The following is a 19,519-nucleotide window of genomic DNA, read 5'->3' on the forward strand; positions in this document are numbered from 1 at the left end:
AAATATTTATTGAACCTGAGGGCCTTCATTCCAAGAGTGGAGCATTTGTTTTGATTGGGTTAAACATCCTAATGCCCTTTGGGTGAGGTTGATACTGGGTACGTTATCAGTCAATTTACTGCTTTATTTTTTGCAACTGCTTTTCAGGTATATACATTGATTTAATTTGCCCCCAATACACCTCACTTAATGGGTCTCATAATCCATTCAGACATGACTCTTTCCTGGAGGGGATGATGACAAAATAATGCTTCCTACAACATGCCCTGATCCCTACTACCTGAGGACGTATTGTCTTACATAGTAAAAATGACTGCAGATGTAATTTAATCAAGGCTTTTATGTTGGGAAGATTATTGTGCATTATCTGGAAGGCCCTGTCTAATCCAAGGGGAAAATGAAGGTAGGAAGTTCAGTCAGAAAGAGATGGGAAGCAAACAGAGGTCTGAGTGGTACCGCAACAAAGCAAAGAATGTGGGCAGCCTAGAAACTGGAAAAGTCAAGAAGACAGATTCTCTTCTAGAATGTTGAAAAGAAATGCACTTTGATGTTAGGTTAGTGAAACTTCTGACCTCCAGAAGTGACTAAATTTGTGGAGATTTGTTATCGCAGCAGTGGGAAACTCAGAAGGGTTCTCACTTTTCTCCTTCCTCGACCTTTCACAGGCACCTACTTTCTTGTATTCAATGTGCAGTCTTCCAACTCATTCCATGCTCTGAATATATATCCTTGAAAATAAATATACAGGAAGTTGGTTGGTGCATTCAAAAATACAAGTACATTGTATGGTACTGTCCTTCGTATTTGGAATGTTGATTTAAAAAATAATCCAACTCAATATACTGCATCACCAGCTTTCAGATATACTGTTTGTCCTTCTCATAAAGCACAGGTGCCACCAAATCTGTTTGGACTTTCGAGTCCACCCAGTGAAGTAGGGCTGGTGTTAGTAACCCTGGAGTCAGAGTTTAGGAAACAAGGGCTCAGAGGCCAAGGGCTGGCAGCCAGGTTTTCCGACTCCCAGGCCAAGGTTCTTTCCACAGATGACAGTGCCCTAGTGTCCAGCAGGGCACAGCCCTTGGCACCTCCGAGGCCCCTCAAGTGCGCACCCAGCCGCAACTCCAGCGGCCGCTGACTCCACGGCGCCGAGGGCGGGGGCCCGCGGGCTCTTGAGCTGGGCCGCGACGTGGTCGAGGAAGTTGTATTTGGTCAGAGACCGGACCTTGGAGCGGCGGGTGGAGGCCGAGCGACGAGGCCACGTCTCTTGCGCGCCGTGGGAGCCTCGGGAGCCGCCGGCGCCCCGCCCCCTCCGCCCGCGCTCGCTGGCTAGGGTTACCTGCGGCCGTGGGCGGGGCGGCCCTTCCCGTCTGCGCCGGCCCCCAGCCTCCAGGGCGGCGGAGCCGGGAAGTGGGAGAGGGAGCGAGTAGGCGGAGACTGCCGAGGCTCCAGCCCGGCTGGGCTCCTAGGCAAGGGGCTGCATGGAGCGGCCGGCGCGGCTCTACGGGCTGTGGGCGCTGCTGCTCTGCGCCGGTGGCGGCAGGAGCGCCGCGCCCACAGGTGAGTGGGGCCCCTGGTCCGGGATGGCTGCCGGAGAGCTGGGGATGGTAGAGGTCGCGGCCGAAAGGCCGGCGAGGGCATCGCGGGGCCCAGGGGTGCGTCGAGGGCAGGCGCTGGGAGCTGCCCTCGCGTCGCCCCGCGTTCGGCGACCGCACCTTCCCGCGATGACTGTCTGGGGTCCTGCGTTCGCACTGGGTTCGAGGTGAGAGACCCAGGAGTGTCGGGGTTTTCCCAGGCGCGGTGGTGGCGACAGCGGAGCAGGGGGCGACGGCAGGCAGTCTCGCTTCCCTAGCGCCGTCGGGAAGAGCCCAGTAGGCTGGCGCCCGGGGGCGGTACCGAAACCTGCCTGTGGCTTTGCCTGTGAGCCCAGGAGGGGTTGAGGGAGCCGGAGATGGCTGGGAAGGCGACCCAAGTCCGGGCGAGCCCGGAACTTCCCGGGATCTGCCCAGGGCGGCGCAGATCCTTACTATGGGAACGTGGCTTTTGGGGGGTGGAAGTTGACGGGAAGCACTTAAGATCCCGGTCCCTGAAGAAAAGGACGTGAGAGTCACAGCCTTCTCTGGCATCTGAGAAATCCGTTGAGAAACCTGGAGCACCATCTGGGCGGATCTTCCCCCTTTAATAAATTTATGTTCTGAGTTAATCTTAGATATTTGGAAAAGTTGCAAAGATTGTTCAGAAAGTTCCCCTATCCTCCTCAACCCTTTACAGAAACTTTGATTAATCAACACTGCAAAGTTGCTATGAAAATTAAAGCTTAATGATTTCTTCTGTTCCTGCTATGAGTGGTCTTTAGGACATTTTGGGCGGCAATGGTAGCTCCAAATTTTATAGATTTTATTATTATATTGATATAAAAACCAACAATTTGCTTATTGCATTTTTACCAATGTGCTCTGCTTTGAAACTCAAGTTAAAACGTCAGCTAGGAAACCTTGATGCCATCTAGTCAGTGAACATAATGTATACAGAGTCTGCTTTGTGCCAGGCAGTGTTCTAAGGGGCTAAAGATGCTACAGTGAACAAAATAGATCAAATTTTTGCCCTGTGGAGCTAATGTACTATTGGCAGAGTCAAGGGTGCAGCGGGAGGGTGTAAAATATATGGTATGTCAGATGACACTAAGTGCTGTGGAGAAAAAAAAAAAAAGACAGGGCAGAGGTATGCCATTGTAAATTTTTCAGAACTTACTGAAAAAGCAGCATTTGACTAGAGACCTGAGGGACGCTTGAAGTTTGACTGTATGTGAGTGTGTGTGTGTGTGTGTGTGTGTGTGTGTTGCTAGGGGTAGAACCCAGGGCCTCATACATGTGCATGCCAAGCCAGTGCTCTATCACCAAGGTGCATCCTTAGCCTTTAAAAATTATTGAACTGCCTGCCTGTCTGCTGAGCCAGGCTCTGAAAGTCAACTTAGAATCTTAGAGGATACAGCATGATCTTTGCCCCCAAAATGTTTCTGGTTCAACTGGGAACACCTGATTTCCACAAGTACGTGAGGAAATTTTAGGTCAGAGAAGGGAAGGGACTTGTCTAAGGTCACCCATATTATTAGTCTCCTGATACTCCCTGTGCCACTGCAGCACCCTCCCTCCCACAGAGTCCCTCCCACACGCACCTGAAACAACAGCTGGCCTTCTAGACAATACTGGCAACCCCTGAATTTTGTCACAGTGATTTGTTGGTAACTTGTTTACTTAGAATACAAAAACTTTTGCTCCCCATTAGAAATATCAGTAGAGCCAGGCATGGTGGCACATGCCTGTAATCCCAGCAGCAGCTGGGGAGACTGAGGCAAGAGGATTTTTTTTTTTTTTGGGTGCTGGGGATTGAACCCAGGGCCTTGTGCTTGCAAGGCAAGCAATCTACCGACTGAGCTATCTCCCCAGCCCCTATGCAAGAGGATCTTGAGCTCAAAACCAGCCTCAGCAAAAGCAAGGCACTAAGCAACTTAGTGAGCCCCTGTCTCTAAAATACAAAATAGGGCTGGGGATGTGGCTCAGGGATCAAGTGCTAGTACCAAAAAAAAAAAAAAAAAAAAAAGAAAAGAAAAAGAAAGAAAGAAAATATCAGTAGACTTTCCACTGAGGTATGATGACAAAAACATTAGTTATCCCCAGTCATGAGACTTTAAGTTTTGGTACTTTTGACATTTACAGCTGTGAGACTCTGAGCTAGTCATTTACCCCTCCCTTGGACCACAGTTTTATCATCAGTGAAATGACGAGGTTGAATTCCTTAAGTTCTAAGAGCTCTTCCACCTTTGACCCATTAGTTTTAAACATGATTAGGTTACCAGCTTAGTTTAGTCTGTTCAGCTCAATAGCCCACATTGTGGCAGGTCCTAATAACGGCTAGCATTTATATAGTGTTTACTCTGTGCCCAGCAAATTTCTAAGTGCTTTACTTCTATTTCATTTAATCTTTACAACCTAAGCCATAGGTGCTGTTACTAGTTCCATTTTATGTATGAGGAAGCTGAGGCACAGTGAGGGTATGACCCTTGCCCAAATAAAGGGGAGGAGTGAGGCTTCAAACCCCAGCAGCCTGATTCCAGAGGCTATGCCCTTAACCACTATACTCAGTGTCCCTCTCAGTAGATGTGAGGGTAGTCCTTAGCTGGCAGGGAACTGTTTGCCTCCCAGGCAGCAGGGCAGTACTGGTTGGGACCCATGAAAGTATATGCAGACTACAGAAGCAAATGATATATATTGGAGACTGACTTTATGATGGCTGAACTGTGTAATCCAAATAATAAATACTATAGGCATTCTGAAGAGAGGAAACTGCAGGGATTGATAGTTTCATGGAAGAGGTAAGATTTGAGCAAGACCTCCAAGATGGGTGGAATTTGAGTAGGTAGAGAACTGATTCCCAGTGGGAGATGGTTGGCAGGAGCAGACCCAGAAGTGAAGGTAAGAGTGCTCTTCTGTGGTAAGGAGCCTGAACTGGTAGGAGAGGCCATTGGCAAGGTCAATTGAGGCAGAAGAGATTTATTTGCTTTTTTTTTTTTTTTGGTACCTGAGATTGAACCCAGGGGCTTAACCACTGAGCCACATCCCCAGCCCTTTTTATTTTGAGTCATGGTCTCACCAAGTTGCTTAGGGCCTCACGAAGTTGCTGAGGCTGTCTCTGAACTTGTAATTCTCCTGCCTCAGCCTCCTGAGCCACTGGGATTACAGTTGTGTGCCATTGCACCCTGCTTTGTTTGCTCCTATAGACCCTGAACTGGACATGGTCTGAGGGAAATGAGGAGAAGCAAGCGGGAAGACTTGACTAGTTAGGAAAGCCACTGGAGTGTGAAGCTCTGTGGCAATTGGGGATTACAGGTCTCTGTTGGAAAGATGTGCTCTGTACACCTCCACTGCAGGACCATGATTTACTGGTGTCTCCTTCACCTGGTGAGGTTCAACAGAGCATGTTGTTGTGGTTGGAGTGATTAAGAAAGATGTTGCAAGAAAAAAAAATGGACAGGAGTTGATGACTGAGTGGATGTGAGGAAAGGAGATGGATGACTCATATATGATTCTTGTGATTTCCTTAATTTTTCCCAGAATGTGCCAGCTCCTGTGACTGGACAGAAGAAAAAACTATAAAATAAGCAAAATGCTTTAAAATTTAAAAAATATTGATTGTGTTAACTCTTACTTCACGTAGTATGTGGTGCTAGATGACAGTACGCTCACTTGGGGTTTTCATTTTAGCTGGAGGAGATACATGGGTCATTTCTTCCTTCCCTCTTCCCTTTCTGAAGTCAATGATTAACCCCCAAGAAATATTGGAAAGTAGATGTCTAAGGAAGGTACAAGGGATACCTTTTAAGTCTCAAAGGCCATGGATACATAACAATTTCACAGAAAGCTGAAGCAACTATTTAGAACCATTTTGTCTAGTCAAAGAGAAAGCAGCACTGGGCACGTGGCACTCACCTGTAATCCCAGTGGCTCTGGAGGCTGAGGCAGGAAGATCATGAGTTCAAGGCCAGCCTCAGCAACTTAGCGAGACCCTGTCTCAAAATAAAATATTTTAAAAGGCTGAGGATGCAGCTCAGTAGTTAAGTGCCACTGGATTCAATTACTGGTACCAATAAATAAATAAATAAATAAATAAATAAATAAATAAATAAAAATAAAGGAAAAGAAAAAGAAAATGGATAGCTAACACATAGTACTTGCTCTGTGCAAAAACTATTCTCAATGCTTTACCTATATTAACTTATTTAATCCTTACAGTAGCCCTTTGCAATAGGTTATTGTTCTCTTTCTCATGTTATAGGTAAGAAACATGTGGATAGAGAGGTTAAGTAACTTCCCATTTATTAATGGGGTATGAATTTGGGCAGTCGGGCTCTATAGCTTTTCCTTCTAATTACTACACTATAGTGAAAGAGCAGTTAGAGATCTTTACAAGAAGTATCATCACCACTTCTTTATGTATATGTTTGAGTGTATTATACACATACACACACACAGTTCTCATGTATTCATATGTTTAAATATTTGGTGATTATATTTTGAGATGTATTTATTTATGCTGGGGATTTAGCCCAGGGTGCTTTACCACCGAGTGACAGCCCCAACCCTTTTTTATTTTTATTTATTCGAAAAGGTTTTTTTAGTCATAGATAGACATAACACCTTTATTTTATTTATTTATTTTCATGTGGTGCTGAGGATTGAACCCAGTGCCTCACATGTGCTAGGCAAGTGCTCTACTTCTGAGCTACAACCCCAGTCCCCCCAGCCCTTTTTATTTTTTATTTTGAGACAGAGTTGTACTAAGTTGCTTAGGAACTCGCTAAGTTGCTGAGGCTGGCCTTGAACTTATGATCCTGTAGCCTAAGCCTCCTGAATTGCTGAGATTGTAGATGTGCACCACTGAACCCAGCTCAATTTTTTATTGTGATAAAATACAAATGGTCCTCTATTTAATAATGATCTCGCCTACGATTTTCAATCTTACAGTAGTGTGAGGTTACACTACATATTAAAAAGAAACTATTTCAAATTTTGATCTTTTTAATAAACATGACATTCAATATTTTATCATAAAATAGACTTAGATGATTTTGCCCTCACTATAGGCTAATGTAAGTTTTCTGAGCCCATTTAAGGTAAGCTATTCTAAGCTATGATGTTTAGTAGATTAGGTGTATTTAAAGACATTTTCTTTCTTTTTTTTTAAAGTAAGAGTCAGGTTTTGCTATTTTGCGCAGGCTGAATTTGAACTCTTGGGTTCGAGTGATATTCCTGCCTCAGCCTCCCAAGTGACTAGGAGTACAGACGCAAGTACCCAGCTTGTTTTCTGTTCTTGTCTTGTTTTGATAGTAGCCATCCTAATGGGTACAAAGTGGTATCTCATTGTATTTTTGAATGATATTTCCCTAAATGTTAGATATTGTGAACATTTTCATGTGCTTTTGACCATTTGTACATCTTGTTTGGTGACATGTCTATTCAAGTCCTTTGCCTCTTTTTGACTTGGGTTTTTTCTTTGTTATTGGGTTTTAAGAATTCTCTCTATATTGTGGATATGAATTCCTTATCAGATATGATCAATAACTATTTTCTCCCATTCTGTGGGTTGCCTTTATACTATGTTGATATTGCCATCTGATATACAAATTTTTAAAAATTTGCACAAACTCCAACTTGTCAATTATTTTTGTTACCTGTGTCCTTAGTGTCATATCAAAGAAATCAATGCCAAATCCAGTGACATGAAGCTTTTGTCTCACATTTTCTTCTAAGAGTTTTAGATATCACATTTAGGTCTTTGTTCCACTGTGAGTTCATTTTTGCACACAGTGTTTTGTAAGGTCTTCCTTCTTTCTTTCACATGTGGATATCCTGTATTCCCAGCGTCATTTGTTAAGACTGTCCTTTCCAATGAGTGTTCATTTGACATCCTTGTCAAAAATCATTAGGCCATATATGTGATGTTATTCTCATGTTCTCTATTTTATTCCCTTGTTCTGTATGTCTTTGTGAAAGGACCATGCTGATTATTGATTATTATAGCTTTTTAGTAAGTTTTGAAATCAGAAGTATGAGTCCTCCAGCTTCATTCTAATTTTTCAAGATTGTTCTGGCTATTCAGATTCTTTTGAGGTCCTATATGAATTTTAGAATGGGTTTTTCTATTGCTGCAAAAAACGTCATTGGAATTTTGTTTTGTTTTGTTTTGTTTTTAGCAGTGCTGGGGATCAAACTCAGGGCCTTGCTAAACAAGAGCTCTATCACTGCATCACCTTCCCATCCCAATGTCATTGGAATTTTGATAAGGATTGTATTGAATCTTGAGGTCACTTTAGATAGAATTGACATCTGTTTTGTTTTGTTTTGTTTTGTTACCCTGAATTGAACCCAAGGGTGCTTACCCACTAAGTCACTTCCCTAGCCCTTTTTATATTTTATTTAGAGACAAGATATCACTAAGTTGTTTAGGGACCTCACTAAATTGCTGAGGCTGGCTTTGAATTCACGATCCTCCTGCCTCAGCCTCCCGGTTTGCTGGGATTTCAAGCGTGAGTCACCATGCCCGGCTAGAATTGACATCTTAATAATATTAAGTTTTGTAATACATGAACATGAGATGTGTTTCCATTTATTTATGTCTTCTTTAATTTCTTTCATAAATGCTATATATATCTTTATAAATATATAAATGTTTTATATATATATATATACACACACATATATATATCTTTTTTAGTTGTCAGTGGACCTTTTTTTTTATATGCAGTGCTGAGAATCAAACCTAGTGCCTCACACATTCGAGTCAAGTGCTCTACCACTGAACTACAACCCCAGCCTTGTAGTTTTTATTATACAAACCTTTGACTAATTTGTTAAATTAATTCCAAAGTGTTTTATTCATTCTGAGGCTACTGTGAAATGGAATTGTTTTTGTAATTTCCTTTTCCTGTGGTTATTTTTAGTTTATAGAAATATGACTAATTTTTGTGTGGTGACTTTGTATCCTGATACATAGTGGAATTCATTTATTAGTTCTAACAGTTTCTTGTGATATCTTTAAGATTGTCCACATATAAGATCATGCCATCTTCAAATGCATAATTTTACTTCTTCCTTTCCAACTGGATGCCTTTTATTTTTTGTGTCTAAGTACTCTGGTTAGAAATTCCAGGAATATGTTGAGTAAAAGTGGCAAAAGTGGCATCATTGTCTTCTTCCTGGTCTTAGAAAAAACTTTCAGTCTTTCACCACCGAATGTGATGTTTGTTGTGGATATTTCATATATAGGATTTATTATTGTGAAGTACTTTCCTTATAGTCCTAGTTCGTTGAGTATTTTTATCATGAAAGGTTTTTTTTTTTTTTTTTTTTTTTTGTACCAGGGATTGAATTCAGGTGTGTTCAACTGCTGAGCCACATCTGCAACCCTTTTTATTTTTTATTTTGATCAGGGTCTCAATGAGTTACTTAGGGCCTCACTGAGATGCTGAGGCTGGCTTTAAGCTCACAGTCCTCCTTCCTCAGCCTCCTGAGCCACTGGGATTACAGGCGTGCACCACCATGCTTGGCTTTTTCTTATTTTTCTTCTCCTTCTTTCATTTGTCTCTGTTATAATCTTCATCAGTTCCTTCCTCTTCATAAGTCTGGATTCCATTTGATAAATTACTGTAACTATAGTCCTTAATTAATTATAATTCAATTTGCCACTTTAGAAAATTTGGGGGGATTATTTTTTTAATGAATTTAATACATTTTATTTTGGATTTTTCTTGTTGGTTCTGGGGCTCTTTCTCATGCTAGGCAAGTGTTCTACCATTGAACTGCACCCCCAGCCATATTTTGGAATAATTTTTGATTTACAGAAGGGTTGGAAAGATTGGATAGAAAGTTCCACCCAGTTATTGGGGAATGACATTGATAGTCCTGGTTTTAGGAGTTCTCAGGAATGTTTGAAATGTTGTTTCATGGCTTCTCCTCTTTCCCTCTTCAGATTAGTCAAAGCTTCAGTTCCAGCTGCTTAGTGTCAGACCTCAGGGGAACAACTGGGCTGCTAAATCTCTTTCTCAGTACTTCTTTGGAAAAGCTCTCAAAACAACAAAAATAATAACCAGATCATGTTAGAGAGCACAATTAAAGACAAACTTCTTAAATCTACTTGCAGAAATGCCGAGATTAAATTGGCTATTACAAATTGAGATTTAAATCCCAAGTGCAGGGAACCCCAAATTCCTGCATGAGCACAACTCAGAAATGCTAGTATTTAAAAATATATTCTTCTTTGTGTTCACAGCATATCAAATACAATTGGCCCTCTTTTGTCAAAGGGTCCCATATCTGTGGGTCAAGCAACCACAAATTGAAAATATTTGAAAAAAATTGCGTCTCTACTGAACATGTACAGACTCTTTTTCTTGTCATTATTCCCTAAACAATAGAGTATAACAACTGTGCATCAGTTACATTGTATTAGGTATTATAAATAATTCAGAGACCATTTAAGGCATAAGGAAGGATTTGTGTTAGGTTATAGGCATATACTACTCCATTTTGTGTAAGGGACTTGAGCATCCATAGATTTTTGGTTTCCACAGGTGGAAACAAATTTCCATGTATACTGAGGGAGGCCTGTAGTTAAAAACATGACAGAACCACATTTTCCAGGTTGTGGTTCCAGCTCTGCCATTTACTAACCATCTGCTATGGGGCAAGTGTGACTTAACCTCCCTGTACCTCAGTCACGTCATCTTTAACATGAGGCTGATAGCAGTTCCTATCTCAAAGGTTGTTGTGAGAATTAAATGTATTAACATGTGTAGAGTATTCGCAACAGTGCCTGGGTCAGTAAATGCTAGATATTGTTAACTCAACTATTATTATTCTTGACTTTTAGGAAGTGAGAGAATGGACTAAATGAACCATTAAAAATACTGGCTGGTATTGATAAATTTCTTTTGTGTGCTTGTTTTGAACAGCAACTCAGCCACCTGTGACGAATTTGAGTGTCTCTGTTGAAAACCTCTGCACAGTAATATGGACATGGAATCCTCCTGAGGGAGCCAGTCCAAATTGTAGTCTAAGGTATTTTAGTCATTTTGGTGACAAACAGGACAAGGTAAGTTTTCTGGAACATACTGCATTGTTGAGGTAAAGTGAACGCTATATTTTGGGAACCAAGAATAAGTCAGAATTCTAATCTTACTTCAAAATGGGAATTCTATTTTGGGTTGTATCCAAATTTCAATAGGAGTTGAACCAGCTATTGACAGAATTGAACATTTAAAAAATATTTATGTTATTATTAAAGTTTGTTCTTACCTGTAGCTGTGTCAACTTGCATCTATGTAACACTTTCAGTTTTCAAGGAACTTTCACATTTAACATCTTGTACAGATAGATATGCAAGAACTTTGTGGTCTAAAGTAAGTGGCCATAAAGAAAGTGAAAAACTAAGATGTCAGTAGTAGTTGGGTTTGAGGAGAACGTTTCCTGATGCCTGAGGAAAAATGAAGGAAACTTTTTAGTCAAATGTATTCAACTAATTTAAGTAAATGAGTATTAACAGGATTGGATAATTTCAGGGTCTTTATGATAATCTTTTCAACTGTAATATCTTTATACCTTCTTTCAGTATGCATATATATGGTGGGAAAATTTTGGTGGTGGGAAAAGTCAAACTAGATTTAGTTGGCACACTACTCTTAACTGACTTAGCTGGTAAGTGACTTAACCTCTCTAAGCCTTAGTATCCTGGTGTGTTAAATGGGACTTTACTCACTTCCCTGGCTTGCTGGCATGTAGGAAATAATGTATATGAAAGTTGAATAGTGATGTTGGAACAGGGAAATTTCCAGAGGAAAATTTGCTTTCCTCTCCCTTCTCTGCTGAGGTATTAATTATGGCTTAAGTGTTAATTGAGGCTTGTCAGAAGTAGTTGTGATTGATTGATTGATTGGATTGAACCCAGGAGTACTTTCCCCAGCCCTTTTTATTTTATTTTGAGATACATGCAGTCATCTCACCTGATTAGAAATTGCTTTCTGTTTGTTTTATTTATTTTTTGTACTGGATATTGAACCCAGAGGTACTTTACTACTGAGACTTATCCCCAGCCACTGCTCCCCGCCCCCAGCCCCCAGTTTGAATCAAGGTCTTGCTAAATTGCTTAGAGCTTCACTAAGTTGCTTAGAGCCTTGCTAAGTTGCTGAGGCTGGTCTTGAAATTGTGATCCCCGTCTCAGCCTCCAGTGCCTTTGGGATTTCATGGTGTGGGCCACCATGCCTGGCAGTATTTGCATTTTAGAAGAGGTCCTCTAATAGAAGTTCCAGGAGTGAAACTCAAGTTCCCCTTTACATACTATTGGCTTCTTCCTCTTCCTAAGGAAGAGTCTTAGGTATTTGAAGTCTTAGTGCTTATTTTTGGTAGAAAAGGATTTTAAGTGCCTTTGCATGTGAATCCCATGGTCACATAAGTATCTAAGTGAAACTCTGAGGAGAGTCAGGTCCCTTTTCATTAACTTGTCAAGGATCAGTCGGGTAAATATGCTGATATTATAGCCCAGAAATTAAGCTAAGTCTTCAGTGTACTTAGAGAAATTTAGACTTGAAAGTCTAAACCTTAAGACACAGTGCAATTAAATAGAATTGGGTTTGAAAATTTGTCTCTTCCCCTCTCAAGCTCTGTGACCTTGGATAAGTCACTTTACCTCTCTGAGTCTCCATTTCTTTGTTTTTAAAATCTGGGGTGGGACCGAGGATTTCATGTGCATTAAAGGAAAAGAGATTTGTCATGTACCTGACAGTTTGTGCTCAAGTAATTGTTAGCTATTATTATTAATGTTGTTAGGTTGAAATGCACAAAATTGCCACTAGTATAGCATAAAAATGTTTGAATGTTGTCAGTATGATATAATTCAGCCTAAGATTATCATTTAATTTTTTTGTTCCCTCTATTTTGCCCCTGAAGAGACCAGATGGAGACCATAAAGGGTAACCTCTGCCTGAGGCCTTCTTGTTATTTTAGCCATTTAAGGGTTAATATTTATCAATCCTGCAGTTCTGATAAATGTAGATTATTCTTTCCAATTAGTGATGGTGAATTTCCTGTCTTGACCTGTTGGAGTTTACTATGCTAAAGCTGAAAATAAGTGGCAGGAGTAATTTTCCTCCCTTCTTTCTGTCCTTCGGATACACCATTAATATCATAGGTAAAAGTGGGATGTGTATACCTTTGAAACATTGAAACAGTGTCATTATGATGGTTTGTACATGTTAGTGGACTTATGCAGTGTCCAGTGGTCCCAAGTTGCTAAATGAGATAAACTCTGGAGATCATTTTCAATCTTCAGATGGTAGGCTCATCAGTCAATGTCTATTAATTCCCCAATCTGAAAAGTAGAAGGATCTAGTATCAGATTTTAGTTATCTTTCATCACCAAGAGATAGGCAAGTCCCACTGGGTGAATTAATCAAAAGTCCCTTCTGTCCAGGCATCTAGAGAGGCAGAAGCTGAAGCTGACTCCTTTTCCTTCTGGGAAAGGAATTTTGGAGTTGGGAAGGTACAATCCAACCAAGTGAACATTGGTCCAGATAAATAAACTCAGGACTGTTGATACATTTTCAAAGGATGCCAGATTCCCTGAGGGGTGGAGAATAATATAGGAGCTACCAGTAGAATGATTCACCAAAGCCGAAAGTCACATGGGAGCCATCACACATATCTCATCAAGATCTGATGGGAGGAATCTAGTCCTTCGTGTGATAGAGATATGCCTGACTTGGCAATCATTAATAATCAGAGTTCCTATTTTCTTTTGGCAGTACTAGGGATTGAACTCAGGGGTGCTTTACCACTGAACTACACCTCCAGGCCTTTTTATTTTTATTTTTATTTTGAGACAGGTTCTTGCTGAGTTGCCCAGACTGGCCTTGAACTTGCCATCCTCATGCCTCAGCCTCCTGAGTGGCTGAGATTACAGGTGTGCACCACAGCGCCCAGCCACAGTTCCTACATTGTTTGAACCAATTTAACATTATTTACCTTGAACTCTCAAACACTTTAAAAAATATTATTTAAAAAATATTTCCTCCCAGTGTCCCATTTCTAAATTATCTTATTATTCATGTGCCTAAAAGATAAGATTCAGATTTAGGTACTAAAGCATTTAAAAATTTTTAAATTCCATTATAATAAAAATCTCTGTGTAATAAAGCTCCTCATCCTTCTAACTGAAACCATATCTAATATGATAAGAGAACTGAAATTTTTTCATGATGATTCTAGTTTATCGGTGTTTTTAAATTTGTGGAAAAATTATTTTTTTTGTGGTCTGTAGCTGGAACCCAGGGCTTCACACATGCTAGGCAAGTACTCTACCACTGAGCTCACCCCAGTTCTAATTTATGATAGCTGATGGTACATTTTTCCCCTGGTGTCCTCAAAAGGCAAATACAGATTCCAAACAAGAATTATCAAGGATCCTTAGGCCAGTGTGACTCATTTAGGGGTAGATAGGACTTGTGTTCAGTACAATTGTGAGTTTAGTGAAATTTTCATGCAAAGCCTTCCTGCTGCCTTAACGTGATGCTGGGAGGTGGTCTTCAGCTTCACAGGCCCAGAAACCTCATTTCCTTAGCACACATTGATCTCTTAAGGGGCATTTCCTTACTTTGCTGTGAAAAGTAAAATGATGATGCATTCTAGAAAGACTCCTGTCAGCATAACTGGTGTGTTCCATCCTAGTGGGCAGAGCCTATATGGGAAGCCAAATGATAAGTAGGTTTCTTGGCAAGGAATCAGGAATTTGTTGTGAAAATGTACTTTGCTAAGAATAGCTTGAGGCCCCACTGAGGGTAAGCAGAGCTTTGCTGGATACTCAATGTCCATGTAGCTAAGTCACCCCCTCTTTTCTCCCAGCCAGAATTTTGCTCAAAGATATTTCTTTTTCCAGGTGGACCAACTTCCCTGTTCATAGTGCTGTCTTGACTGGGCCTAAGAACTATTCTGTTTCTGTAAAGGGATTTTTTTCATGTCTTTGCTATGGTTTATTCGTTGTTGAATACTTCTTAGCAGGTATTGTTACATCCAGGTTTTGGAGGTATCTCACAGTTGCCCTCATGCTTAGCTGGCATCAAGCATGTGAAATGTCAGAATAGCTGTTTGGGGTAGTAGATAGAGCTAACTGTGACCAGTTTTCCCCTTCATGATCATCAGCACATTTTAAAAGGAAATATTATCTGAAACTTGAGTCAGACACTGTTACAAAACAGGAAGTACTCTCCTTGAAGCTCTGATTGAAAGCAGCTCCATTCTTAATTATTCCAACTCTGTCACCTTTGGAATTGTTAATTTTCCAGAGAGCCCTTTAATTTCATTTTTCTAAATCATAATAACTGAATTGGTGATTTGTGTCTTTAAGATGTCTATAAGTTGACTTTTGTGGCTCCACAAATCTCATCCACTTTTTAGAATAAGAGTGTATGTACTCAGTGCACATAGTGACTCTTGAAATTTATATGCATATGGAGGATAGTCAGAATAATCAAACAATACAGAAAAGTGTTTAATGAGGAGTGTTTATTTGACTTTCAGTCCCCAGAGATAACCACAATTACCATTCTTAAAGCAATCCTTTTTTACCTTGATCTTGATGGTATAGTACATCTGCTTGAAATTGAATTTTGATAATCATATTGTGTTTCCTATAAAGTGGTTTTTGACAGCTGATGCGTTAGCATGGTATGTTTGTAGATACATTTCATGATGTTGACAGTTTTAAAACGTGGGAAATTTTCTTTAATCCACACCAGTGTTTGTCAGTGGTGGCACAGCTTACATTTGGTGCAGGATTATTTGTTGTAGGAGGGAAGGCTATCCTGTTTTTTGCAGGATATTTAGCATCTTCCTTAACCTCTATCCTCTAGCTGCTAGTAAGTCCCCCACCTTCCAAGTTATGGATGTCCCCAGACATTACTGAATGTCCTCAGGGATGGAAAGAGAACAAAACTACTCTCAATTGAGGATCATTCATCCACAGTGTTTGACGACGACTTACCATTTAAAAAAAAATTTGGGCATACTAATGTTAAAGTTTTTAAGTGCATTTTTGTGTGTTTGCTCAAGCAATACCTTTTTAAACTTTCTAACCTCAGATAATTGCTCCAGAAACTCATCGTTCAAAGGAAGTGCCCCTAAATGAGAGGATTTGTCTGCAAGTGGGGTCCCAGTGTAGCACCAATGAAAGTGAGAAGCCCAGTGTTTTGGTGGAAAAGTGCATTTCCCCCCCTGAAGGTAACAACTGGAAAAACACTCTGTCTTGGTGTTTAGGGATTAAATCCAAATGCTATATGTACTTGTGTTTATTGGTCATTGATTCATTCAATTTTCAAACTTTTACTGCATCTAATAAGGGCCAGACAGTGTACTAGGTGCTGACAACACAATGGTAAATCCAAGTTTGTCTTTGCCTTCAGTGTGCTCAAGACAGCTGGAATAATAATGTCTATTAGTTCTAGTGCTTTATAAATTGAAAAAATGAACACACACACACGCACCCACTTCCTTAAATTGAGCCTCATTAGCTTATCTTGTGAAGTGAGTATACCATGTATTATTATCCTGATCTGTTTTATAAGGAAGAAGACAACTGAGTGACTTGCTCTAGATCTTCAGATTTCAGGTCCAGTGCTTTTGTTAAAACCAAAATACTATCTTATTCATGATATATGGAAAATAGGTATACAAGATGTATTTGGGGAAGAATGTTAAAAAAGGGAAATAAGCATGTTGGCCTAGCTTCAGTACATGACTAGCGCTGGGAAAAACTGACAAGTAATGAGGTTGATCCTTGTCCCCCAATCTCACATCACCCAACGTCCTTCTAGCTCATATGTTGCATACAGAGTATAGTGTATACTGATAAGAGCAGGGTTATGAGATACTAGCTGTCTTAGGTTTAAATCCTAACTGTCACTAATCACAGAAAAAGTATGATCTTAGGCAGATTCCTTAGCCCCTGTACACCTCAGTTTTCTCATCTATAAAATGGGCATGATGGTGGTAACTACCTCTTGAGATTATTGAGAGAATTATCTAAGTCAATATATGTGAGATACTTAGAATGATCCCTGGCAAGAGAAAATGCTATATACATGTTCATCCTTCCTTCCTTCTTTCCTTCCTTCCTTCCTTCCTTCCTTCCTTCCTTCCTTCCTTCCTTTTCTTTCTTCCCAGTCTCCCTCCATCTTATCTCCCTTCCCTTCCCTTCCCTTCCCATTTTTCTTCTCTTTCTTTCCCCTCTTCCTTTCTTCCCTGGGATTGAACTCAGGGGCACTTAACCACTGAGCCACATCTCCAGCCCTTTTTATTTTTTTATTTCCAGACAGTCTCTGGCCTTGAACTTGTGATCCTCCTACCTAAGCCTCCTAAGCAACTGGGATTACATGTATGCACCACCATGCCCCGCCACATGTTATTTCTTAATATTATGTTGTCCCTTGGTTAGGTAGGGCAGGGACCTATTTTCCACCTCCATACCTTAGCGCCACATGCCCTACCTGCCTTGCACTGATTAAAACCTATGAAATACTGTTCATAAAATGATAAAATTCAGGACTGCCAAGAGATTGGGAGCATGGCTTAAGATAACTTACCTGCTCTGTTCTCATTTCTTTAGGAGTTTAATAATCTGAGAAGTTTTATTATGACATAATATGGTTGATGAGAGCTTGGTGCAGTGCCCCTTCAAGGATCATTGAGGGATACAGGTTTATTTACTTATTTTCAGTACTGGCAATTGAACTCAGGGTTGCTTAACCACTGAGACTTATCCCCAGGTCTTTTTTGTATTTTATTTAGAGACAGGGTCTTGCTAAGTTGCTGAGGCTGGCCTTGAACTCGTGATCCTCCTGCCTTAACATCCTGAGTTGCTGAGATTACAGGCATGTACCACCATGCTTGCCTACAGGTTTATACTTTAAAAAGAGGCATTGAATTCAGAGAAATGCCACCTTAACTAAAATAACTTATTAAAGATAGGAATTTCAGTTCAGAAAGATTTTGGGGCTCCTAAAGGCATAACACAAAATAAGTTACTATTAAAGTTTATGTTTATCTACTTACAACTATTTCAGGAGGAATATTGTTTACTTTTTAAAATAGTATTGATCAAAAGACAGGAAGGTATACTGTACCTCAGTAAAGTGTTTATCAATACAGGGACTGGAACTGGGGATGTAACTCAGTGGTAGAGCATGTGCTTAGCATGCATAAGACCCTGGGTTCCATCCTCAGCACCAAAATAAATAAATAAATAAATAAATAAAGGTTGTTTGTATGTCTGTATTCATTTGTGAATATTCATTTCCTATGATTGAAATATTATTTGACCTTTAAGCCTCTCTCTCCAGTAAAGGTAGAAGAGTTAGGGTCCCCAGACATAACAAAATTATATTATGTCAGGAGGTGATAAAGAAGGTTACAAGCAAATTAGATTTGTGTTTTTGCCATCTTGGTGACTTCTAGGTAAAATGGAATGAGAGATTAGGGATTAGCTTTCTGATAAAGTAGACTGAAACACCCTCCACCATCCACCATACCATGGAACCATTGGCAATAAGGGTCCTAAACTCTTACCTGGTTATTCTAGGTGATCCTGAGTCTGCTGTAACTGAGCTCCAATGTGTTTGGCACAACCTGAGCTACATGAAGTGCTCATGGCTTCCTGGAAGAAAGACAAGTCCTGACACTAACTATACTCTTTACTATTGGTGAGTATGTATGTGTAGTAAAGTTATTGGAGGAATGATTGGGATTGTGTAGGGAGCCTTTGGATTTAACCTAGTTTAAAAAGAGGAATATTCTATTATTTTCTACAAAGGCAAGAGGGAGGGCACTTTGTTTCGGTGGAAAATGCGTCTGCTTTGGGTGTCTACTTTAGTCTTTAGGTTTTTTATATATATTTTTAGTTGTAGGTAGACACAATTCCTTTATTTTATTTTTATGTGGTGCTGAGGATCGAACCCAGGGCCTCACACGTGTTACATGAGTGCTCTACCACTGAGCCACAACCCCAGTCCAGGGGCATCTTCTTAAAAAAAACTTTCTTGTATGTTCACATAGCTGTATATTCATCACCATAATCAATTTTAAAACACTTTCATTACTTCAAAGAAACCTATTCTATCAGTGCTCAACTCCCTTTCTTCTTATCCCTCCTAGCCCCTGGCAACTACCCAGCTATTTTCTGTCTCCATAGATTTGTCTATTCTGTACATTTAATACAAATGGAATCATATAGTGTGGGGACCTTTGAGACTGGCTTCTTTCACTAAGCACAATGTTTAGGGGACTGGGGAGATAGCTCAGTCAGTAGAGCGCTTGCCTTGCAAGCACAAGACCCTGGGTTCGATCCCCAGCACTGCAAAAAAAAAAAAAAGCACGATGTTTACGAGGTTCATTTGTGTTGTAGGATGTATCAGAGTATCATCACATTGTATTGCTAAGTAATGTGCCATTGTAGGGATACACTACATTTTCTTTATCTGTTCATCAGTTGATGGACATTTGGTCGATTTTTGCTGTTGACTGTTGTGAATAATGTTGCTATAAAAATTCATGCACAATTATTTATGTGGACATATGTTTTCACTTTAGGAGTACCTATGAGTAGAATTGCTGAACTATATGCTAACTATGTTTAACTGTTTAATGAAGGCTCTATTTTTCTTGACATTATTAAAAACATGTGTTTTCCCTGTTAAGTGAATGATGATACATAATAGAGGTGGGGGATGGGGGATAAGAGAAGAATGGAGGAACTTTAGATTATGTAGAGGGAAATGAGAGGGAGGAGGGGGCGGGGGTATGAAAGCTGGTGGAATGAGACATCATTACCCTATGTACATGTATGATTACACAAATGGTATGAATCTACATCATGCACAGCCATAGAAATGAAAAGTTGTACCCCATTTGTGTACAGTGAATCAAAT

General features: G+C 40.2%; 1 protein-coding gene across 1 annotated transcript in view; it reads left to right on the forward strand.

Moving 5' to 3' along the window:
- The first annotated feature begins 1,214 nt into the window (after window positions 1-1,214).
- The window catches only part of Il13ra1 (interleukin 13 receptor subunit alpha 1), a 62,250-nt gene continuing 43,945 nt past the window's right edge, over window positions 1,215-19,519 (forward strand). Inside the window, exons 1-4 of the mRNA XM_047536605.1 lie at window positions 1,215-1,557; window positions 10,505-10,644; window positions 15,680-15,818; window positions 18,175-18,295. Coding sequence (XP_047392561.1) covers window positions 1,479-1,557; window positions 10,505-10,644; window positions 15,680-15,818; window positions 18,175-18,295 — 479 coding nt within the window. The 5' untranslated portion in view covers window positions 1,215-1,478. The remainder of the gene's footprint in view (window positions 1,558-10,504; window positions 10,645-15,679; window positions 15,819-18,174; window positions 18,296-19,519) is intronic.

The sequence above is a fragment of the Sciurus carolinensis genome, chromosome X (assembly GCF_902686445.1).
Source record: "Sciurus carolinensis chromosome X, mSciCar1.2, whole genome shotgun sequence".
NCBI classification, from domain to species: Eukaryota; Metazoa; Chordata; class Mammalia; order Rodentia; family Sciuridae; genus Sciurus; species Sciurus carolinensis.